Raw genomic sequence first — 23,928 nt, forward strand, 5'->3', positions numbered from 1 at the left:
GGGGGTCATATATGGTATGGGGGGGTAGTATATAGTGTGGGGGGGTCTTGCATAGTGGGAGGGGGTTGTGTATGGTATGGGGGGGGGTCCTGTATGGTATAGGGGAATTGTGCATGATATTGGGGGGGGGGTCCGTGCATGGTGTGGGGGGGTCGTGTGTTGTATGGGGGGGTCGTTCATGGTGTGTGGGACCTCGGTGCACGCCGGGGGGGCTGTGCACGGTGTGGGTGCTTTGCATGGTGCATGGGGGCCACGCACGGAGCGGGGGGGGGGCCCAGCCCAGCGCCCCCCCCCCCCCAAACCCCCGCCCCCAGCCGTCAGCACCGCCCGCCGCGCGCCCTCCCTTCTCCTTGCACCCCATTGGCCGCAGCGCCCTATTGTCACCAACCTCCTCCTACCACCATTGGCCGCAGCGCACGTCAATCTCCACCCACGCCCCGCCCCTCCCTCCCGGGCGCTTCGCAGCCCGCGCCCCCAGGCCACGCCCACCTCCCCCATAAGCCCCGCCCACCTCCCCTTTAGGCCCCGCCCCCTCAATCCCCGCCCCGCGGGCGGGGGCTGTGCGGCCGTGCGCGCTCCCGCTGCGCGCTCCCGCCCCGCGGTGCTGCGCGCTGCCCGCCGAGGGGGCGGCCGCCGCGCCTCGCTCCCGTTTTTCCGCCGATTTATTTATTTTCCCGATCGTTTTTCATTTTTTTGGCGATTTCCGTTTTCGGGGGACAATTTCTCATTTTTCTTTTTTTAAATTTTTTTTTTCCGTTTCTTTTTTTTCTTTTTTTTTTCCTTTTTTTATTTTTTTTTGCATTTTTTTAAACTCCCCCCCAAATTCTTTTTGCCCCCCGCCCCCCTCCAAAAATTCTATAAATCCGGCCATGGGCTCGGTGCTGGCAGCAGTGCCCTGGGGGCAGCCGGAGGGGGGGCGCTGATTTAAGGGGTTTTTTGGGGGGGGGGGGTCGGGGGCGCGCAGAGCTGGGGGGGGGGGGGGCGCGCGCACCATGGCCGCCAAGGACAACCCGTGCAGGAAGTTCCAGGCCAACATCTTCAACAAGAGCAAGTGCCAGAACTGCTTCAAGCCCCGCGAGTCCCACCTGCTCAACGACGAGGACCTCAACCAGGTGGGGGCCGACCCCAAAAGCCACGCTTTTCGCCCCAAAAACCCGCCCCGCGCTGCTCGGTGCCCAACCGCCCCGCTTGGGTCTATGGGTTGGATCCCGCTGTGGGGGCTTTTAGGGTGGTGGTGGGGTCCTATGGGTGGTGGTGGGGTGCTATGGGTGATTTCGGGTGGTGGTGGCACCCATGGGTGCCCCCCAGGTGGCCCCAGGATCCCAGGGGTTCTGTAGGGTCCCCTCGGTGCTTCCCGGCCCCGTGGGTGCTGTGGGTTTCTGCTGGCCCCACTGTTGGCAGAGGGACCCATGGGTTCTCCGGGGGTCTCACGGGGTGCCCGCTGGCCCCATGGATAGCGTGGGGTCCCATGGGTGCTGCCCCTCCTGTTGGTTATGGGGTGTTATGGGTCCTATGGGACTCCTGCTGACCCCATAGGGTGTCCAGGGGTCCCATAGGGTGCCCACAGGCCGTATGCATACCTGGGTGTCCCATGGGGCACCCAGCACCCCACAGGCACCCTCTGGTCCCCCGTCCCACCCCAGTGCCCCCCTCCCTTTGGGGTCACGGGTACTTGGGGGCGACCCCAGCCCCTATTGGGGTGCAGGGTGGGTGGCAGCAGCTAGGGGGGATCCTATGGGTGCTATCGGGAGATGCCAAAAGTCTTGGGGAACAAAAACTCGTCTAGAACCCAACCAGCCCCCCCGGGGGCTGTGGGCACGGCCCCCCGGCCCTATAGCACCCCATATTTCCCGGGGAGGGGAGCGGAAGGCGATCGCCGCCTGTTCCTGGGCAGGCTGGGGCGGGAATGGGCCTTCCTCCTCCTTCCCCTCCTCTTCCTCCTGCCAGGCCTCACGCAGCCCCCCCCCGTGACCCCTTTCTGGCCCACCCGGCACCCAACACCACAAGGATTTGGGGTGTAGGGGTTTTAGGGGGGGGACGACACCGCTCTCCCCCTTTTTTCCCCCCCCCGGTGCGGAAAGGTGCCGGGGTTGGGGGGGCTGCCATCGCCGCCGATCCTATTATGGCAATGAGATCAGACATATTGCTTGGGGTGTGTGTGTGGGGGGTGGGGGGGTGGGGTGAGCGGGACATAATGAAATCTGAGGGCTAATATGGAAAAAATGTAACTGGAAAAAATGCCGTGGTGTGTGCGGGAAGGGGCGGGCGGGGAGCGTCGCCGCCGTGCCCAGACAAAGGAGACGGCCCGGAGGGTGCTGGGGATGAGCCCCCCCCAAAAAAAAAGGGTCTGGTTGACCCCCTGGTGCTGCCCCGTGTAGGGTTTCGCCGCCTCTTGGATGCGATCATATTAAATATATTTCTTTTTAGGGGGTCAAAGTGTTGGCTGTGTAGGGCCCGATGGCACCGGTGGTTTGAGGAGACCCCTCGGGGGCTTTGTTCCCCTGGGGGCTGACCCCTGGCAGCCCCCACAGGGATGGACGGGGTCACCCCAAACCCCGCAGGCCTGATTGGGGCCTGGGGCTCTGCTTGTGGGGGGGGAGAACACCTCGATCCCATACGGCTGCTCCCTCGCGGCCCCGGGGAAGCCTGCAGAGAAGATGGAGGCTCCGGCAGCGGGTGGTGCACGCACCCCCTCCCGCCCTGTCCTCCCTCCACCAGGACCCCCGCTGGCCCTTGGGGTGCACCCCCTGGGCTAACAGTTCGTTTCCCGGCCCCGGATCGTCTTTTATTATCGTTATGGGGTTTTATTTATGTATTAAAAGAAGCCCGGTTTGGGGAGGGGGCGTCCCGTGTGGAGGGGCCACAATGGGGCTCGCCTGGAGCCGGGCTGGAAAAGTCCTTTTGAGTCATCTGACCTTTCCGCTTGGCTGGCAGGAAAGGTGAAGGTACTTGGCACTTACGCACTCGTGTCCCTTTTGGCTTTTTATCCTATAAAAATCCCTGCGGGGGTGTCGGGAGCCGCCCCTCCGGCTTCCTGGGTGCTCCGGGGCTCCGGGACCCGCTCCCCTTGTGCCAAGCGTCCCAAACGTTTGGTGGTGGCGCTGGTTTTGGGAATGGAACCGGGAGCGGGGCCGGGGGCGATCCGGCCCCAAACATTCGGATTAACGAGCTGCAGCTCCCTAATGGTAATCGGACTTAGCGCGTCCAACTTCAAAGGGCTGCGTGGATGCTAAGTCCCAAATCCCGGGAGCGCTCCGTTCACGAGTTGTTTTCGTGTGCTGCCGGGGGGTCAGCACGATTTGGGGTGGCTGCGTGCGGTCCTGGCACCTTCTGGGGTCCTATTTATTCCCTATTGGGGCTGTAGGTGACGCGTCCTTGGCCCCCAAACCTTATTCAAGCCTCCGGGGCGCCCTGGTGGCACGGAAAAAAACTGGGTCAGGCGTTTCATCCCCTTCTTCCCCGGGGAATATCTGCTGCTGCGTGCGCCCCGCTGTGGGTGCTCGGTGCCCCGCCGATGCGTGGTGCTGCGGGCAGGATCCGGACCCTGCCCGGCTGGGACGTGGAGCATCAGTGGGTTTTGGGGTGCTGCTCAAGTGCCACCCATCGCCAGCTCCCCTCGTGCTGCCCCATAATTCCCTTTTGGTGGGAATTCCCTTTTTCCTGGCAATTTGCGCCCAGACCCTCGTAACCTCCTGGCAACCCCATGTGTGGATTCTTCCTGGGGAGGACGGATGTTTTTTGGGGTTCCTGGTGACCTTTTTCCATCGCCAGTTGAGAGCCCGGCCCCGTCGATGGGAGCCCCAAGGAAAGCACCCGGGACTTGGCAGGGCTGTGGGGGGATGAATATAGGACCAGGCGTATGTGAGCGTCCCTGCATTTGGGTCGTAGGGAAAGCAAAACCCCCCCAAAACAGGAACAGCCTGGGAATTAACCTCCAAATTACGCCTGGCCTGAATTGGAAGAAGAGCAGGGCGTAAAGCAGTTGCTTTTAATTTTCTCCATGCGTGCGCTCTCTCGGGGCATGGGGACTGGCACAGATAGAGGAATGTGAGGACGCCTTCCCAGCTACCAGTGTCTTCTTTCTTTTCTTCTTTTTTTTTTTTTTTGGGTTGTGAGATCATGGCACGGATGCCCGAAGGACCACCCAGTTAGAAAATGGTGCTGCAGACTTTCCCACCGCCTCCTCCTGCCCCGGCCCGTGGCGCCCCGGCAGCGAATTTGGCTATTTCCATTTTCCTTTTGGACCTTATCCCCTTCCTCCCATCCTAAATAGCCCCGAGGCTTTCAACTGGTGGTGTTGGGTGCAGCGGGTGAATCCCCGCTGCCGGCCACCTCACCCCGAGCATCGTTCCTGTATCTGAGCCCTTTGCCCCAGTGCCCCGAGCTTTGCTCTGGGGCGTTGCATTGCCCTTAGGGCCACGGAGGATTAGGGCTCGCATCCAGCCACGGCTGAAGCAGGAGGCTGGGGAGCTGCCTGTGGGATGTGCTGACACTATAGCTCTGCCTCGTGCCATGCAGCACCACCGGCCTTAAAGAGTGGGAAACCAAAGGGGTTTTGGGGTGGTTTGCCCTGATGGGGCTGGGTTGGGGTCATATCCTGGTGCTGTAGGGGCAGCAGAGGTGAGGGGTTGGATCCAGGGCACGCTTTTGCCATCCCCCTCCTGCTCCTTGGGGGAGGAGAAGCCCCCTCTTTCCTGGAAAGCAGCCCCCGCGCGTGCATTGCCGGCTGCTTGTATCATGCTGCAAAAATCCGCCGTTAATCGACTAATTATTAGGGCCAAACAGGGGGGAGATTCTCTGCAAATGTCAAACCCGCCTCCCCCGGCCGCTGCAGCAAGCAGGAATTCGGGACTGGGGGGACGCGCCCCGGTGTCCCTGGGTGGCTGCCCCTCGTGGGCCACATCCCGGCCGTGGGGAGCACTGTGCAAGCTGGGGAGGACTTGGGAGGGATATAGGGTTGGGTTTAGGGCCGGCTTTGGGTGCTCTTGACCCCCTTTGTGGCCCTGGGGATGGACACGGCGGTGCCCAGCGCTGCTCGCGTCCCCTTCGCATGTTTCTTTGCTGCTGCGTGGCGCCGCACCTTATCTGCTCCGGCACCCGAGGAAGCGATAAATCCCCTCGCCGGCACTCTGGAGAGATGTTGTGGCTTCTCCAGGGCGCCGGGGGGGCTCCGTCGTGGGTGGGAGGTGGCTCCGAGCCTGCTCGCTGCGGGCACGCTGCGCTCTGGGAGCAGGATCGGGGCTCGCAGGACCCTTGCCTTCTCTCCTCTGCTCCTGTTTCGCTGCCCCTTGATAAATTATCCGTGCAAACTGCAATCAGCCTCCCCAAAATCTTGCTTCGACTGGGGTCAGGGCTCAGGGATTGGCACGAAGGCTGAATTTGGCCTTTCCCTTCCTGCTCCTCCGGTCGGTCCCGCTGCCCACGCAGCTCTCTGCCCGGGCAGCGCCCGGCTTTGGGGTTAGCTCTGGGCAGCCTGGCCTGGTTTGGCCTCGTCCCGCATGGGTGGTTAAAGCCTGGCCCCGCTGATTTGCAGCTTCGGCCACGGGCGGGCTGTGCAAATGGGTTTTTTGTGGCAGAGGTGGCCGCAGGGTGCTGGCCCTGCTCGCCCTGGGCACGGCGAGCGTCGGGGTTTGGCCCCACGTCCCCTGCACGTCGCCAAGTGGCAAGTGGCAGAGGGGAAATACTGCAGGAACGAGGGAACCCAAATGTGAGCAGCTCCACTGCCGGGGCCGTGCTGCACCTTCCTGGCCCTCGGGGTGGTTGTTGGAGTGTGGATTGGGGTTGGAGCGTGGATTGGGGGCGCTGCCGGAGAGCGCTCGTGGGCTGGGGTCGCTGGCTGGGTGCTGCAGGGCTCCGCGGGCCGTGCCGGGAGCACGCCGAGCATGAAACGATCGCTGCCTGTTCCTAGAAGCTGTGCTCGGGAAGCCTGCTTGGTTTGCTGACCCCGTTCCCACCCCGAACACCTTCCCCATTCCTGCGGGGTGACGGCCGCCCCAGTGACGCTCTCCGGTGCTCAGAGGTGCGCAGAACCGAGAGCGGGGCTGAAACCGCCCGGATTTCCTCTTTCGAGGTTGCAGGCACGGTGCTGGCGGTGATATTTTCCTAGGGCTTTGCCAAAAAAACGCGTCCCTGGTTCGGGAGGTGGCACGCAGGGGGTGCTGACCCTGGGAGCCATGACCCAGAGGTGCACGGGGAGCTGCAGGGGGGTTCCCCTTTGGTGAATATTGGGGCTAAGCCCCAAAAGCTGGCAGGATGTGAGTTACCGTGAGCTCAAACACAGCCAGGGCCAGGCTGGGGCTGTTATTTTCTCGCAGAGCTGCTCAAAACCACGGGGCTGACCCCCAAGTGCAGGGCTTGGAGCGCTGAGCGTCGGCGGGCAGAGGTTACAGCTCTCCAGCAAAGGTCCTTTTTTTATTATTATTATTATTATTTTTTTTTTTTATTTTCCCCTTCCCACTGGGTTGCCAAGCCCGAACAAAACAAGCCCTGCCTCCACCCGAGACAGGCTGATTACGTCTGCCGGCAGCCTAAACAGATTATCCCTCCCGCCATGCGCTCGGAGCCAGGAGGCTTCTCCTGCCGATGGGTTCGGGTTTCCCTCGATGCACCCCGGGGTGGGTCAGGACCGGCTGCCGGGACCCCATCCCCACCCTGCCCGGTGTCCCTGCACCCCGATGGGCACCCGGGTGCTTTGCCATGGGGTTGGCCACAAAGGGAGGCTTGGTTTTCGGTCCCCAGCTCATGGGGTTGCTTCTTCCTCCTGGAAGGTGGCTCCTGGCGTTTGGAGGAGATGATTTTTGGGGGGAAATTGTGTGGTTTTATGGGCTGAGGCTCACGGCACGCGTGCGCGGGGCAGGGAGGAGCGAAGGCACCACTGCAGGCACAAATCCAGCCAAATGGGTGTGCTGGTTGGTGTCACAGCCCCCCTCTGGCCCCGTAACCCCCTGCTCCACGTGCTGGCCCGCTCCAACAACCCCTCCTGCCCGTTGGAAGCGGGTCACCTCGCCTCCTCCACCCCATTGCTGGGGGTCCCCGCGTCACCCCGCTCTTTGGGAGGCTCCGAGCAGCTCCCTGCGCCCATCAAACCCAAGCCCAGGCTGCTGGGAGCTGTGCCGGCGGGGCGAGGGGGGCGCCTGGGCAGCGTCAGCTTGACAGCCTGGTGTAAACCGAGCTGGGGCCGCTTCCTTCTCCGCTTCCTCCCGGCCTGGCGTGCCTCTGGGTGCGACCTGTGGATGGACAGACGGATGGACGGATGCAGTGGCAGGATGGTGACACCTGAGAGGAGGTGAGGGGGGCACTCGAAGCTCCGTCCCTACCTGGGCACCTTGCCCTGGATCGGAGGAACCTGGGCGTTCCCCGGAGGTGCCACCAGGAGCTGCGCAGGGACAGCACCACGGGGGTGCTGCGGGGCTCCGACCTGGCCATACACCCATCCCGGTGGTGCCCTTGCCACGCACAATCATTTATTTTCCAGGCTGCACGTTCCTCTCCAGGGCAGCTTCGGCACCTCCCGTGCCGGGTGGCGGCGGGCGTTCGGCTTCGTCACCGCGAGCCGTGCCGGAGGAACCGGCTCTCCTCTTCCTGCCCCACCCCGGGAGTGGATGCGCCGTGGTGCCGTCAGCGCCTGCCCTCTGCTCGGCTCCGTGCTGCGGCTCGCCGACCCGCTGGGTGCTGCTTTTTGGGGAGAGCAGAGCCCCCCCGGCACCCTGCGAGGCCGCTGCCTGCGGTAAAGCAGCCGGGAGCTCCCCATCCGACAGCCCTCCAGATCTCAGGGGGCATCCCGGGAATCCCAGCCTCCCTCTTCCATCTCTCGGTGCGAGGTCGGACGGATCAGCTTGGCCGGGAGAAGTTCTTGCTGCGAGTCGTGCTCGGTGCTGGGCGTTGTTTCCTCCTTTTCCTGAGCTCCGGAGGAAGCCGGAGGCTCCTGGCACGGCACCGCTCCCACGGCGGCATCGAGCAGGTTTATTCCAAGCCTCGCTCCGGCAGGGCAGGCTCCATGCAGGTGCAATGGGTTTATTTCAGGCTTTCTCTACTCGTTTCGGTCGTCTCCTTTTCATTTAGGCTCATCCCTCTCTGGGCATTGCCTTTTTAGCAGTGGCTTGTGTTGGTTTGGCTTTAAAAAGCGCTGCCGAGCGCTCATCTGCGGGGAGACGGAACCGGGCTGCCCACGCCGGCTGCCTCTAATTCGTACCTTTCAGCTATTTTGGTTTCAATATCCGCAATTGGACGCTTCTGCTGGAATAAGTATAGTCCTCGGGTGCTTTTTTATCACACCGGTAAAGAGATGACCGCGCTCTGTGTTAAGGTCGTGTATTTCAGGTGCCGGGCGCTTTGTACGCAGCCGGCTGAGCCAAAATTGGAGAGTTTTAAGGCAAAAGGATGCCTGCTGAGGGGCAGGTAGGGCAGGGCGGCAGGCCTGGGTGGAGGCTGCTCGCTGCTGGCCCTGGTGGCGGTGGTTTAGGATTGCTTCATCCCCGGTGTCAGGCGTGGGTGTGCTGGGGGTTCTGTGCCGTGTACGGGGTCTGGTACGGGGGTTTGTGCACGGGGCTGAGTTTTTTGGGGTTTGGCCGTGCCCAAGGGCATGGAGAGAAAGGTTGGGGTGAGGAGGAGGGCTGTGCCCTGGTGGTTTGGCTCCTGGTGGCATCGCCACCTCGGGTTCCTTGGCGTGGTGGCGCTGGGCGTCGGGGACGCCGCGTCCTGCCTCCGCTGTCATCCTCTTCCTCGTTCCCGACACCGAAGGGCGCACGTGAAACCTCCCAAACCACCAGGGCTTGGCTCAGGGGCTCACCTCGGGCGCTTTCCGTGGTAATTTGGAGACCCCTCACCCGTGCGCCCCGTTTCCACGAGAGTGGGGTCTCCTGGATTAATGTGGGATTTCACAATTCTTCTTCTCCCCGGGAGCGCAAGAGGCGTTGAGGAAAAGCCACTGCAAGCCCGGGCCGCGTGGGCGGACGCAGCCACAGCCCGGCACGCCGGGGAGCGGCCGTGACAGTCCCAGAGCCCCCGCTCCAAAGTCCTGGCGTGGGCACGGGCTCGGCGGCGTCACCGGCACCCCGGGGTGGGGACGCGCCGGGGGAGCGCCACACGGGGCTGGGGACCATGGGGACCGCGGGTGAGCAGGGCTCCGGCACCCAGGTGAGCAGGACGGGGGGCACTGGGGGTCCCCAGACCCCGTTAGGGCTGGGGGTGGCGGTGCCATCGGGTGCTGCCCTGCACCAGCAAAGCCCCCCCTGGATTTTGGGGCCACGGGACGGAGCAGGGAGCCTCTGCCAAAATTTGGACCCCCTCAAAAAGAGAGGGGGGAGGCGGCTCTGCTCAAACCGTGTTTTCCCAGCTGTCGGGAGAGCAGCACCTAGAGCCCATACGTCCCGCGGCGGAGGGGGGTGAGAGATTTTTGTTATTCCTTCCCGCTTTATAAACAGTAAAATGACTCCTCCGGTTCGCTTCCAGTTTGCTTACTCAGTGCTTCATGCGTTTGACAGTTTTTGGTGCATAGGCAGTTTTCTTCTATTGTTTGCAGGGATTTTTCCAGAGGGGAAACTTTTCTTTCTTTTCTTTTTTTTCTTTAACATTACAAAACCACAGAAACTGGCAGGAGGAATCTAGGGGAGGTACGGAATTGGAAACAGTCTTAAGATTTCAGGAGTAAAGAAAAAAAAAGATTAACCGAGTCATTTCGAGGGGTGCTGGGAACTCAAATTCCCTCTGCTGTGTGGATGGCCATGGACAGCTTGTGGTGGAAAGCAGCATCCTCAGACCGGGGGGGGGATCCTGAAGCTGGACCTGCCCCGGGTTTCCTCCCTCCTGGCCTCTCCCCGGAGCCGGTGTGGCAATGCCGGGCTGCTCTTGCGCTAGGAATTGGCCCCAGCCCTTGCCAGGAATGGGGCTGGCTCAGGTCCCGGAGGAGGAGCGGTGCCCACAGGACGCTGCGGGGGCTGCCGTGCCCCCTCCCCGTGCCCAGTGCCCGTCCCCATCTCACCATCCCGCTGATCCAGGGGGGGCACCATGGGCGCAGCATCCGCACCAGCTCACGGATGGCTCCTCACCAAAACCGCTGGTGGAAAGAGCCCTTTTTTTTTCCCCCCCCCAGCTGATAAATGGCAGTGCTGTGCTGCATTTCTTTCCGGGTATTCTTTCCCTTTCTGCCTGTGGCTGAGCGAGCTGTGTTTTCCCCCCCCAGGCTCTGACCTTCCTGCCCGCTCGGCTGTCGGCCGGGGGGGGGGGGTGTGCCGGGTCTGGCCGCGCGCTGGATCGCCGCCAGCACTGCTTGGTTTTTCCTCTGTTAATTAATAAAAGGAAAAGGGTGAGCTCTCCCTCGGAGCACGTGTGGGTTTTTAATTTTTCTGTGGGGCAGGGGCACGCTGTGGATGGCCAGGAGAGCTGTGGGTGAGGACGGGCTCTGTGGCACGGCACTCGGTGCTCTGCAGATTGCTGGTTGTGGCGTGGATTTTTGTCTTTGCAAACCCGCATCTCGGTCTCACACACACCACAGGTTGCCATCGAGCCTCCAAAAAGTCATCCTGGGCTGACTTTGCCCGTGGTCAGGAGCTGGAGCTCGTGAAGCCACCTCCTCCCTGGCCACATCCCTACACAGGCTCCTGCGCTCCCCTCCCACGTGCCCCCCAGTGCCGATGCCCCCTGTGCGGCTCCAGCTGACGCTTCTCTGCTGTTTCTTTGCAGGCCAAACCCATTTATGGTGGCTGGCTGCTGCTGGCCCCCGAAGGAACGGACTTTGACAACCCCGTCCATCGCTCCCGGGTAAGCACAGCTCCACGGGGTGGGTGCGGGCAGCCCCAGGGGTGACGCAGGCCCCTCTTGTCACGTGCCGAAAAGGCTCTCGGTGCTGCTAGCCATAATAAAACCTCTTCCCTGTGTTGGGTTTTGACCTCAGCCCGGGGTATGTGCCATTATTTGGAGTCACAGCTGGTGGCAGGCCTGTTTGTTGCACACCGTGTGGGCGTGGGACTCTGTTCCCCCCCCCAGGAGCAGAGATCCTTGGCAGTTTTGCTTGTCCCCGAGCACCTTGGACTTTGCCCGACGGGCTGAGAAAAGCGAGATAAGAATTGCTGCACTGGGGCTATGAATCTGGGACCTTTCTTTTTTTTTATTATTATTATTATTTATTATTTCAGCCTGCTCAACCAGTTTCTGCTCTGGGCTGAAAACAGCCTGGCACACGCACAAAAAGGCAGATTTCCAGCCAGATCAGCTCTCCAATCTGGTGTGCCGTGTGGCTGCACAAACAGCGAGGCCGGGGATGGGGCTGCTGGGGGCGTTTGGCACAGCACCCTGCCTGCCGCTGGTCATTTTTCTGCACAATTAACCCAGGTGGCTTGGGGTCAGCCCTAGTGAAGGGAGGAGTGGGGTTACCAGATGGGGAAACTGCCCCAAAACATCCTCTTCTTGGGTGCCCCCAGAGCCAGGCAGTGAATGCGCAGCGAGCGATGCGCTCTGGCACGAGCAGAGCTCTGCACCCCAAATGTGACACCGTGGGGCTGAGCACAAACCCTGCTGCAATTCATCACCCTTCAGGGCCAATCCCTGCATCTCTGGGGGCTCCTCTTTGCTTTTTTGGCAGCTTCTTCTCTTTGCAGCCCTGTGCTCGGAGGCACCGGGGTGCATGCCCCGCTGTCACGCGTTCCCTTGGCTCCGGGGGGGATTTCAGTGCCTTTTTTCCATCTCCGCGGACAGGAATAACCCTCCTCTCTGCCTTCTCTTGCAGAAATGGCAGCGCCGCTTCTTCATCCTCTACGAGCATGGGCTGCTGCGCTACGCCCTCGACGAGATGGTGAGTGCTGCCTGGCAAACCCGGGGGCATCGCTGGTGGTGGGGACCTGCGGCGGTGGCGCTCCTGATGCGTGGCACAGGGACGTCCCTGTTGTCCCCTGGAGCTTTGTGGCCAAGTCCAGGCATTGCAGGGCGCTGAGGAAAACTCGGTTTTGGTGTAAACCAGTAGTGGGAGCGTGCTGCTGGCAGATCTGGTGCAGGTGGGGGGTCATCTGGCTCGGCGTGCTGTCCCCAGGGTGCCCCACGCCTCCGTCCCATCCCATTCCTCGGTGCTCGCTGGGGTTTGGTGGCGGAGAATCACCTCGGCTGTGTCTGGGAAGGAGACAGCGATGCCCGTGGAAAGTAGGTCAGCTGGAACACCTTCCCTGGGAGCAGCATCCCTGCGAAAAGAGAGGTTGGGGAAGGAAGGAAGGAAAGAAATTCTCCCGTCTGTTGCAAGCCCCCAGCGGGATCAGCCCTGCCGTGCCCACCTTGGGCACGCCGTGGGGCACGGATGGTGCGTGGAGCAGAGCGAGAGCCCTGCTCGTGTGTGTTTGTTTGTTTGTAGTGTTTGCTGGGGTCGCTCCAAGTCCCGTGAATAATTTAAATGCCTCGGATGGGAGGCGTGGAGGCTCTCAGTAGGGTTTGAGCGTTGCAGCAACCTGGCCGCACGCTGGGCCGGTGTTTCGGGTCGTGCTACCAAAGAAAGGCAGCGTGCAGCTGGCAGCTGTGGGGCAATGCCCTGATAACGAGGAGGAGGCGTGGAAGGGTGTTGGGAAATGTCGTGTTTATGTTTTTTTTTTTTTCTGCTTTGCATCCCAGGGAGAGTGACCTGCCCCAGGCACCGCTGCGTTGGGGCAGGAGCAGACAGGCAGCGCCCCAGCCCCATGCCTTGTCCTTGTGTCCCCATACCCAGGGGGCACGCAGAGGGCTGGGGGAGCACCCTGCAGTCCTCTGACATCCCTTGGGCTGGCTGGGAAGGGAAAAAGTGGAAAAAACAACAAAAATAGAGCACGAGAGGAGCTTCACCTCTCCATACAGAGATGCTCTCCTGCACCAGCCCGTGGCACGGTGCCGCTGCAGCCCACCGGGGCTCTCCACCTCCTCCACCACCAAGGAGGAGCAACGGGGCCGGGGCTTTGCACAGGATAATTCTGGCTTTTTGCACAGGGAGGGATCTGCCTTGCAGCCCTGTCACAGGGGCGATTTACTGGTGTGCTCCCCGGGGGTGCCCCTGGAAGCGGGGTGGGGGTCCCACGGAGGGGACGGCCGCCGCGGCGCACCGGGAGCCGGGCGGCAGCTGGCCGGAGACCTCCCAGGCAGCTGGGCGAGCGGATGGAATTGCTCTGCCCTGAACCTGTTAGACATTAATTTTTGCGGCTTTGGCAATTTCTGCTCTTATTAAAAGGCGGGGAGGAGGGGAGGAAGGCGTGGGATCGGGAGGGGAGCCCACGGGCTGGCGGCAGCGGCGGAGACGCCGGGCTGAGGTACCCACGGGCAGCCCCGGCCTCTTCTTCTTCCTCCCCCAGCCCCGAGCGATGTGTTCATCAGCAAAGGGCACATCTGTTTGCAAGCTGGGGTCAGCAGCTAACGAGCTGCTGCCCTGAAAGCGGGCTGGGAGGGGACCAAGGGCCGTAGTTGGCAGCGGGGCCGGAGCCAGGCCTCCGGGCACGGCGCTGCGGCGGTTCTCACGGCTCGCTGCCGGGCCGGTGGAAAACTCTGGGCACGGTCCAAGCGGCCGCAGCCTCCTCCTTGCCCCAGGAGCCCGAAATTCTGCCCGAATCCCATCGGTGGGACGGGGCGTGCGGGCGGGGAAGGCACCGAGTTTGGAAGCGGAGAGGTCTCCGGAGGAGCCTGGTTTGGCACCGCATTCCTCGGCTGAGCCGCTGGCCAGGCTGTTGGCTTTTTATTTATTTATTTATTTTTTCCTTTTTTTTTTTTTTCTTTTTTCCCTTTCCTTTTACAGTTGGAAGCCACGCGCTGCTCTGTGCTGGTTTTATGACCGAGTGGTTGTAAGGCACCTGCAAAAAGCAGCCGGCCCCGAGCATCCTGCTCCCCACAGGGCTCCCTGGGACCCCGAAGGGGGGGGGGGCAAAGCAGCGCGTGGCGTCCCCTTCCCCTCCACCCCAGCTCCCAGTGAGCAGGGAGCGTGCCAGCGGGGCTGTTCCCAGCTCTGCCGAGCCCTGGGTAAGCCGAGCCTGCTCAGACGTGCACAAATTCCTCGCTCCCAAACAAACGGCAGCGGATACGGAGGCCACCCACCCCTCCTGCTGCCCTCCCTGCAGCTGTTGGGGGGCTCGGCCACCCCATTGCTTGGGGGTCCCATGCCCGTGCTGAGCCACCAGTGTCACCCCTCGGCTTCCTTGTCCTGTTCTGTAGAGCTCCATGTGGGATGGGTGCTGTAGAGGGGCTGATATTCCCCCCCCAGCTGCTGGTGGGTGATGAACCCACTCCCGTGTTGATTTTGGGGAAGGGAGAGGAGCACAGCAGTGCCACGAGCCGTCCCATCCTTCTTGTTCCCAGGAGATGCATTCCCCAATTTCCCCATTGTTAGATATTTCCCCATGGTTGGTTTGAGGCCTAAGCCTGGTTAAAAAAAAAAATAATAATAAAAAAATAAGCTAAGCCAGATGCATCCAGAGACTTGTTTCGGAGGTGGAACAGTCGCCCAGGAGGAGCTTAGACCTTTGGTGCTTTATCCTCTCCGGTTTCAGATATCCCAACGCCCTCAGCCCGCGGGGGAGCAGGCATCTGGGAGGCATTGCCCTGCTGCTCGGGGACGAGGGGGGACCCGTGCCAGGATGGAGAGCGAATCCTCTCCTTGCAGCCCCATCCTGGCACGATTCTTCCGGCGGGGAGATGCCACTTTGTGCTGTGCAAGGGCTCAGCCCTCCTGGTAAAACACCCTGTGGGCTCTGCGCTGCTGCTTGCAGCAGGAGAGCAGCTCAGCACCGTGATGCTGGGGTGATTTGGGGAAATTTTGGCTGAAGCAAGGGAGCTGCCACAAAAACAGCATTGGGGTAGGGGGACGGAGCCGGAGAGCGGACGGCATCCGGGCTGCGGGGTGGTGGCGAGCGCAGGCAGATCGTGGAGAGGTCGCCTCCTTTTGTTGTGCTTGCTGCTGCCTATAATTAGCTGCTGAGGTTATAAATAGAGCCCTGCTGCATGGGAACGCCGCGGATGCTGTGGATGGGGCTTGTGGGGACCGGGAGCGCTCTCCTTTCCCCCCACCTGCCTGGGGACGGATCCTGCCCCATGGCTTAGGGTCAGAGGAAAAGGCCTGCACGGCCACGGGGCTGCATCCTGGGCTCCTAACGCAGGAAACTGGCCTGTTTATGGTGGTGTGAGCCTAAATAGGATGGAGCCGATGTCTCCACTCCATCGTGGGGTGGGCTGGGTGGTGGGGAAGGAGATGGGAGTGGGGAGGGGACGATCAGGAGAGCGCCGGCACCACCGGGTGGGTGCGTAAATGGAAGGAGAGCGGCCAGCTCGGAAGCAGGAGGTCTGGCACCATGCAGAGGGCTGCTGGGGTCACACCTGGAGCCCCGCACGGCTCCCTGGCCCTTGAAGCCAGGATGGAGGGGCTGGGAAATGGTTAAAGGAGGAAAAACAGCGGCTGGCGGGGGATCCGAGCGAGGGAGGGATGCGCGCGCGTGGGTGCCGTGGTGCGGAGCCGTGCGTGGTTATTATTTCCCAATCGACCCCCTTCCAAATTCCTCGTCCTTCAGCAGAAAGGGGCAGATTTGAAGATTGTCACCCTCAGCAGATCTGCGCCGTGCTAATTCTCCTCGTGGCTCCCTCCTTTGTCATCTGCATTGTTGCAAGAAGCCAAGAATCTGCGTGTGTGTGTGTGTGTGTGTGTGTGTTTTTCTTCTCCCCTCCTCTTTAGATCAAAGCAGTTTACTTCAGTCTTGGCACGGGATGCAAATTCATTGGCAGGGATTAAAAACGAACCTTAAACATCCTGGCTTCTCCATCCTTCCTTTTTTTTTTTTTTTTTTTTCCACCCGTTTCGCCATTTAAGCGTTTCCAAACCCTCCCTGCCCCCTCCACAGGGGCAGCGCGAGGCTTGGCGAGCCCGCGCTTCCCTCGCGCACGCAGCTTTTTCTTTCCCCCCCCCCTGCAGCCACGGTTTTGCTGCCGTCTTCTGCTCGCCAGATCTTGGGAGACTTTCAGTTTCTGTTTAGCATAAAAAGCTCTTGGCTCCAAGCGGGAGCGAGGTTCAGATTTCAAGCAAGCTGGAACAAAAAAAGGGCTGGAGCGGAGCAGCTGCGAGCTGGGCAGCGGCGGTGGGAAGAGCAGGGTAAAGGAAGGCGTTTGCCGGGGAAGGAAGATGCTCGGCGGGGAGGCTTTGCACGGGATGCTGAGTGCTTGTGTAAGAGCTGAGGCAGTAGGAAGAGGGAAGCGTTGGGAAATAACCAGGGGAGCAGCGATCTGTGCTCCTCCAGGGCTGCAGGGAAGGAGCTCCCTGGTGCTGGGGTGTAAAGGAGAAAGGGAGAAAGCGCAGCCGTGCATTGGCTCTGGGGGATGTGTCGAGATAATAAATGGTGGTGGTCCCCGACTGAGCTCAGGGGTCTTTGGAGAGCGTTGTGCTTCATTTTCAGGACTGCTTTTGGGGGAAAAAAAAAAACACTTGAACCCACCAGGAGCTCTGGGAGCTCATTGCTTGGGGCATTGCTGAAGCTGAGCGATGGGACCGCTGCCAGGACCCCCAAAGTTTGGGGGGATTTCTGCAAGCTTTGGCAGTTGGAGCTGGCTGCTCCTGTTCACATCTTCCCTGGTGTGAGTGGAGGAAGCTTCTCTCCGTGCCTGTGTCCTGGCCCTGCTCTTGGTGCCTGCAAAAACCTCCTGGGAAGGGGTCCCAGAGCGAAAGGCCCTGGTGGGAGGTTTGGGGAGCAAACAGAAAGGACAAAACGTGGAGCTGGGAGAACGAGATACAGCCAGTGGCCTCCTAATTAGCGAGCAGCTTTGATGGCCTGGCCCAGGTGCTTCCTTCCTGAAAACAATGCCGTGCTTATTGTCTTCTGCAGGGCTAGCTGCAGAGCTGGGAGTGCTCCCACACTGAGAAACGGGCCCGGGTGCAAGTGGCTCTGTCCCTTCTGTTTTTTGTTCTCCTCTAGTTAGCAAAGCATTTTTATTTCGACGACATACGCAGGAGCAATGAGGGAAACGAGCTGGATTTTAAATCCCTTGTCCCTAATTTACAGGAGATGGAGCGATATGGGCGCTTGTCGTAGCTGGGATTGTTTCTTGGGGTCGTGACTCCTGGCAATTTGGGCTTCACCCCCGTGGCCTCCAGCCCGGCTGCAGGGATGTCAGGGTGATGGGGAGGTGACACAACCCATGGCCGAGCACGCAGCCACGCAAACATCACCCTCTGCGTGCCCTGGTGGCCTCGGACCTGGTTTTCCTCCGGGTCCCACCGCGCTGAGCACGTGGAGCAGAGCGTCTGACAAAGCGCAGCCCTCCAGCAGCAGGCGACAGATGGGAGCCCTGCTATTTACCGTGGGCAGTTGCTCCAGCTGCTGGTATTTAAAAAAAAAAAAAAAGAAAAAAAACAGAGATTGCAATGGGAAACAAAGCGGGGAGCTCCTGGCTGTAGCCGGGAAGGCAGAAGGCTCGTTTGGGTGCATTACAGGGCTAGATGTAATTTGTAATTCGTAATTCAGCCTTGGTGGGGCCGCTGCCTGAGGTCCTCGAGGACCACCAGGAGGCTGTGGGCTATGGGTTGGGTAACGCAGGGCACCCGTGGTGCTCTTGTGTAAAAGAAATCCTACGGGGGAACGGCGTCCTGGTGGCCGACACGGCCCTGCTCCTGGCTCTGCTGGTGGCACCCGCTGGGATTCGGCGCTGCAAAATGCAGCGAGCCCTTGGGGACAGCTTGGGGTGGGGGGGGGGACGTGCATCGAGCGAGGCGAAGCCGCTCCGAAAATCAAAGCGAGTTCCCCCCCCCCCCTTTTTTTTTCTTTTTCCTCCCCTCCTTTTCCAGAGCCATCCTGCAATCCCCGCTTGTTGACATGACATATGTGGGTTGGAGGGAGGCGGCGGCAGCTTCTGGCAGGGGAGGAAGGGGCCAGGGGGGGGGTGTTGGGGGGGGTTCTGCAAGCCGAGATGCTGATTACCAGGGGCAGCAAATAGCTTGCAGCTGCCTCCGCTCAACACGCTCTTTGTGGCGCTTGCAGCCACCCTTTGGACACAGCTATTTTTAATTTCCCCCAGCGCACACAAAGCAAAAGGGGGGGGTGGGCGATGCCGCCGGCGGCCCCCTTTCCTGCTCCCCTTCTTCCCAGCTTCCTCCCGATCTCTGGAGAATTTGGGGGGGGGGTTGGAAGGGAAGGGGGCGCCCCCAGCTCTGTTTGATTTGGGTTTGCCTCGGGAGCCGGCCTTGGTGTCCCCCCCCCGGCCCTGTGCCAGTGTGTGCGGGGAGCTGGGAAAATGCAGAAATAAATAAATACACAATTAGGCCGGCGTCCAGGGGTGGGGGGGTGGATGGGGGGGAGCACTGCAAAAAGAGGCTCCGGCCAAATTTTGGAATGCCTGAGAAAGCGGCCGGAGCCTCGGGCGAGCTCGGGGGCTTCCCACCCCCGCTGCTCCTTGTGGTGGCCCCCGAGGAGGAAGAGGAGGAAGAGGAGGAGGGAGGCAGAAGGCAGCCCCCATCCTCGCTCCTGGGGGTCTGTGTGATGAGAGCAGGGGGCTCGGCAGGGCAGTGCCCAGGTTAAAACTTGCGTGGAGGCAAGCCCAGGGCTTTGGTGGGGCTTTGTAAATGGCCTTGCTCGGTGTCACCACAGGCAGGGGGATCGCTGGCATCTTGTGCTGCTGGCTTTGAGGCATTTCTGGTGAAAAATGAGAATTCCCAGGCAGGTTTTCTTCTTTTTGGTTAAGGAGTTAGCCTGCACGCAGCTCTGCCTCGCCGCGGGGCAGCACAGCTCCTTGGCCACCTCTTTGCTTCCAGGAGGGTTGTCACCGCTCCCCAAACACTGGCGCTTCGAGCTTTTCCCTCACCTTGTTGGGATCCCTGGGGGAAAAAGGCTCAGCAGGACAGGATCAGTTTTGGGCACGTCCCCCTAGCACCCTCTGTGGGGTTTGTGCCCGTTGCGATGCTGCAGCTGGGGAGAAGGGGGGGGGTTTGTAGCACCTTGACCATTTCCTCCTCGTTTCCTCCATGGATGAAGTCCTAGCAGATGACCAGGGCGCTGGGGGGGTTCTGGGATATAATCATGATGGTTTTGGTTCGCTTTTTTGGCTGCTTTCCCACTAGGGGAGGGACGTGGGGATTATGGACGGAGCAGATGTGCGCAGGAAGGGGACATTTGGCTTGCATGGCTGCTGCTGCCCTGCACAGGCTGACGCGGGGGGGATGGAGAAACCTCCCTGGGCTCGAGCCCCTGCCCTGCACCACCTCTTTTCTCCCCACCAGGGCCTGCTCCCTGCTCCATAGGACCTCTCAGGAGCAGCTCCCGGCCACGATTTTACTCCTTTCTCAGCAGAGAAGTGGGCTGGGGAATACAACCCCCAAAGCTTGGTGTGTGCACGTGCCTTCGGGCTCTGCTCTTCCCCCTCCAGCTCCATCTGGAGACCCCCGCTCGCCCTGGGAGCCTGGCTGCGAGGTCTTCCCAGCCCCGCAGGAAGCTCTGCAAAGCTCGTAAGCAGAGCGCTGGGGGAGTAATGAGGTTTCCAGGCTAATTGGGCAGGATTTGACAACTTCCACCCAAGCATCTGCGCCTGTGGGAGCTGCCCCAGCCTCTGTAGGTCTGGCTTTTGGGGGCTCGTCCTCTTTGTCTTGCTCGTGGTGGGCACCCGTGTGAGGGGCTGCTGGTGGCAGTGCTCGGTGGGGGTGGGATTTAGGGGCCTGTATTTGGGAACGCTGTGACCTGGGGAAGTGTGAGAGTCTGGCGGGGCTGGGGGGGCTGTTATGGGGCTCCTTGTGGCTCCCTGTGGTGGGGAAGCCCCAAAGAAGCCAAATGGGAGGGAAATCCTGTGTTCTGTGCTGGTAACACACAGCAGGACCCCGGGCGTGGAGCTCTTTGGGTTCAGCAGAGCTGGGCCATGATCAGATGGCATCAGCTTGAGCAGGTCTAACCCTGTGTCGTGTGAGGTGGGAGGCCTCTGCCGACTTGATCTGCTGAAAAGCAGCGCTTCCCTTCCCTTCTTTTTTAGTGAAAAACTGAAAAATTCTACTTCATGTGGAAGTTAAAGATTTTTTTATTATTATTTTTAATTTTTTTTTCCTGAGACACTGGGAAATGTCTTTCCATTTTATGTACTCTTTTCTTGTGGGAAGCACTTTTGGCTTTTCCCTTCACCCTGGCGTGCAGTTCACTGTGCTTGCTGGGCCTACCTAGGCCCTAAAATGAAGCAGAGCTCAAATTGATGGCTGTGGGTGGCTTCATGTGGGGTGTCATGGTCCTGACGGTCTGTGTGGCAGCACGAGGACCTCCCCTCGGTCTTACTGCCACCATTTGCTCCAATTCCTCCTCTCAGTGTGTTTGTAGGGGAGGTTGTGGGATGGCTGGAGACCAGCAGGCCGAGCCCTCCGCACCTCTAGGCCGGAGGGGAGATGGGGTCCCCTTGGGGAGGTTTGGGGGCTCGGTTTTATTCTCCCAGCCTGGCTCAGCACGAGGGTGGTGGCATCTCGGGTGCCCTGGATCAGAGCAGTGCTGAGCAGAAGACCTTGGGAGTCATTCCAGCAGCACTTGTTGCTGTAAATAACGCCGGGGCCTGCATCAGCTGCGGTAATTTTCCTGCCCCGCGAGAAGGCTGGCTCCGAAAACAAGCTCCATGGCTTCCTTTCCTAATTTTTTTCCCAAGGAGTGGAGCCCTTTTTATTTTTATTTTTATTTTTTTGCACCGTTTCGTGGCTTCCTGAAGGATCCTGAGCTAAAGAATTGCCCCCTTTGCCAGTTTTATTCCATATCTGCGGCCGTCTCTGTGCGCAGGTCCCCCCCGGGGGGGTTCCTGCTGCGGGGACCTCGTTGGTGACATTTTGGGGAGCCCCTTCCCTCCTGGGAGATGGGGAGGGACATCGTGGGCATGGCAGGGACCGCCTGGGGCTCGTCCCCTTATGCTGAGGGGGCGGAGAACAAAGTCGAGGAGGCCAGTTCGGAGTGCGATTTAAAATTTAAACAGCCAAATGCAAATGGGTCCTGCCTGTCCTTCCCACCCCCTGGTGGCTGCTGTCCCCTTGTCCCTGCGCCCTCACTGCAAGCAGGGTCTGGCTGCATGGCCTCATTGGGTTTTTGCCGTCGGGTTCTTGCCGTGACAGCCCCACAGAGATTTCTTTTCCCTCTGAGCGGGTGCCTGGGGAGTGGGGAAGATTTCATGCTGGCAGCTGCGAGCAGATGGGGTCGGGTGGCTATCATCTCCCCCCTCCTGCTCCGAAAGGAGGAGGACATTTTGCACGCAAAATGCTGTTAGCCCTTGCCATGTGTCCGTGCCGTAAGGAGAGCAGGAGGGAAAAAGAGCTTGGAGTTTGCAGGGCTGTGAGATGGCGGCTTTGGCCGGGGGTGTACCTGCACCGGGCGATGCTGGTTCCTTTGGTTTGGCCCATGAAAACCCGGGCCCTTGCTTTTGTCCCCAGCACGGTGCTGATGTTTTCAGCATCTTCTGTCCTTCTTCTGCATCTTCTGTCCTTCTTCTCCTCCAGCAGGGTTGGAGATGGAGAGCATGTGCCTGAGCACCCACCCGGTGACTGCAGCCATCCCAGCTGGGCATGGGGCACTCCCCGACCGTCCCTACCCGTGCAGGCGGTTGTGCCCTCGCACACAGGGTCGGGACGTGGCCATCCCAGCCCCGCACGACCCTCTGGAGGCCCTTCAGCAGGAAAGAGGTTAACAGGAAGGAGGCAGGCGAGGCGCTGGCTGCCAGCTCCAGACCCCGCTTTGGGGTGGGGAGCAGCTGGGAGCTGCATGCTCAGCGCAAGAATCGCCTTATAAGGCCAGGACGAGCCAGTTCCAGCCTCCTGCTTCGCTCCGGCACTCGCTCCCCGGGCGGGCGCCCATGGGGACGGGGACACGGAGGGGACCCGTGACCCCAAAGCGATGCCCAGGGCGCTCCGCGGTGCCGGTGCTGCCCTCGGCACGGGGTGGGAGAGGAGCCCGAGGGTGCTGGCGGCCAGCTCGCGGCCTCGCTCCGTGTTTAGACTCGCTGTCGGTGGACGTAAACACCGGTTCGGCTGAAAAGTGGCCCCTGGCTGAACTCTTCCTGCCCAGCCCCTGCTCTGCGCCCCCTCCCCAAACTGCTCCGGGGGGAAGAAAATTCCTTCCCCCTGGCGAAAGCGGCGATGGAATTGTTTTATCTCCTGGTGGAGGCTTCGGGGGGGCTCTGGAGGGGCCTGGTGTGCAGGGACAGGCGTGCAAGGGGCTCGCACACCCATCCTCGGAGCCTTCAGCCGGTTCCTTGGGGGGTGACGTGGGGTCCTGGGGAGCTCCTCCGGCAAAATGCATTTCAGGAGCTGGCTGTCGGCATCCGTGATGAACAAACGGGGGCTGCCAGTGAGTGACGGGGCTGGTGGGAAGCAGCTCAGTGCTTTTCTGAATGGGATGGCACAGTAACAACGTCCTTCCCTATTGCCTGGTGCATGCCCTGGAAAACCAGAGGTTTCTCAGCAGCTTCCCTGAGCAATGTCTGCCGATCCAGGCAGGCTGCAGGTGAGGAAGGTGCTCAGGTGGCTGAAAAAAGATCCCCCCCTGCCTGCTGGCATGGTTCAGGGAGAGGAGAGAGCTGCTGGGGGTTAGCAGAGGATGGGGAGCGCTCCCACTCGTGGGGAGGTGCAGAGGGAGAGCCCAACCTTCACTCCCCTTTGATGGGCGACTGCTCCATCCATCCTTTCTTTCTCAGAGCTTGCCGAGGTCGTTTTCAAGCTCCTTTGTCTAAATCCCGCTTGCTTGACCTGCCAGATGATCTATAAGTGTAATAAAATCCGCCCGCGGCACAGCTCCGGTCGCGCTGAGGCCGTATCGATAGCTCTGTGCCTAGTGGCAGGATGCCTACAGCGCTCATTAAAACCCTGCTCATTAACGTCCCAGCCCTCCTCAAGCAGCACCAGGACACCGGTGACTGAACGTCCCAGGGGCAGGCAGTGCATCCAGCCCCAGATCAGCAATCCCACTCTCTCCCCACCCTGAGCACGAGGCCGAGCACCAGGCACGGGCGATGCTTTTAGCAGCTCCCCGTGGGGAGCGCGCTGCTCGGCAGCCACCCTCATGAATATTTCAGCTCGGAGAAGGAACATTTGTCAAGAAGCATTTACGGAGGCGGCCTGGATGGTTCTTCCCTAGGCGTGCCCGGCTCGCTGCTCATCTGGGGCAGCTCTGGGAGCCTGGGCAGAGCAAACCCAAACCCGAGCCCTTCCCCGTGCAGCACCCGGGTGCCAAGGCAACCGGCTCGCCATGCGAGATAGACAAATGGTGTTTTTTTTGTCTTTAATTTTCCTTTTTTTCTTTTTTTCTTTTTCCCTCCTGGTTCTTGGCAGAAAGTAAAATGTCCCTTTTGTTTGGTTTCCTCCTCCCCCTGCCCCATCGCCTTTCTTTAAAGGTTGTGCTCCAGATTTCATCCAGGCGTGTTGTGTAACGGCCACGGGCCCTGTGCCCCCAAGGCACAGCCGGTCCCTGGGAGCTTGACCAGGGGGTTACCTGCTCCAAAAATGTCTTGTGTGCAGGTGCTGAGCGAACCTCTGGTACCCAGATTTGACATTTTGGGGTGCCAGGGGCTCACTCAGGACCATCGCCGACCCCAATGAATCCCCGAGCAGCGAGCAAAGCTGCTTGGATCGCCCCCCCGAAGCACAGAACTGGGGGCGCTTTATCCCTTTCCCCTCGGCTCTGACGTTTCTGGTTTTCAGAGAAGATGGAGCTGCGTCAGGAAATGATTCACAGCTCAGGGGAGGCGGGGAGCAGACGCCTCCAAAAGTCCCCGAGCCTCGTCCCATCCCTGGGGGCTGCCGGCGTTACGGAGGGCACGGCGCAGCGGGGCCGGCATCCCGGGTACCCGAGAAGGCAGAAGCGAGCCCTGTAGGTTTTGTGCTGGTATCGAGGGGGACGCAGCCAACACGTGCGTGTGTAAATCGGGATCTGTCATACCCCAGGGAAACGGCGCTGCGATCGTTTCTTGGCGCCGGGTCCCCTGCTGATACTGGCAGTGCCGAGCTGTGGCTGCTCATCCGGC

At 60.7% G+C, this 23,928-nt stretch overlaps 1 protein-coding gene across 10 annotated transcripts in view; it reads left to right on the forward strand.

The window, feature by feature from the left end:
• The first annotated feature begins 545 nt into the window (after positions 1-545).
• Positions 546-23,928, forward strand: part of MPRIP (myosin phosphatase Rho interacting protein) — a 72,479-nt gene continuing 49,096 nt past the window's right edge. For 4 of the 10 annotated variants that reach the window (XM_068699173.1, XM_068699171.1, XM_068699169.1 and 1 more), the window contains exons 1-3: positions 546-1,112; positions 10,681-10,758; positions 11,723-11,788. In XM_068699173.1, the coding sequence (XP_068555274.1) occupies positions 993-1,112; positions 10,681-10,758; positions 11,723-11,788 (264 nt within the window). In that variant the 5' untranslated portion in view covers positions 546-992. Of the gene's footprint in view, positions 1,113-7,299; positions 8,003-8,983; positions 9,136-10,680; positions 10,759-11,722; positions 11,789-23,928 lie in introns of those variants that run through there. The other 6 variants (XM_068699168.1, XM_068699176.1, XM_068699179.1 and 3 more) reach the window with 4 other exon arrangements.

Source organism: Anas acuta, chromosome 15 (assembly GCF_963932015.1).
Source record: "Anas acuta chromosome 15, bAnaAcu1.1, whole genome shotgun sequence".
Lineage (NCBI taxonomy): Eukaryota > Metazoa > Chordata > Aves > Anseriformes > Anatidae > Anas > Anas acuta.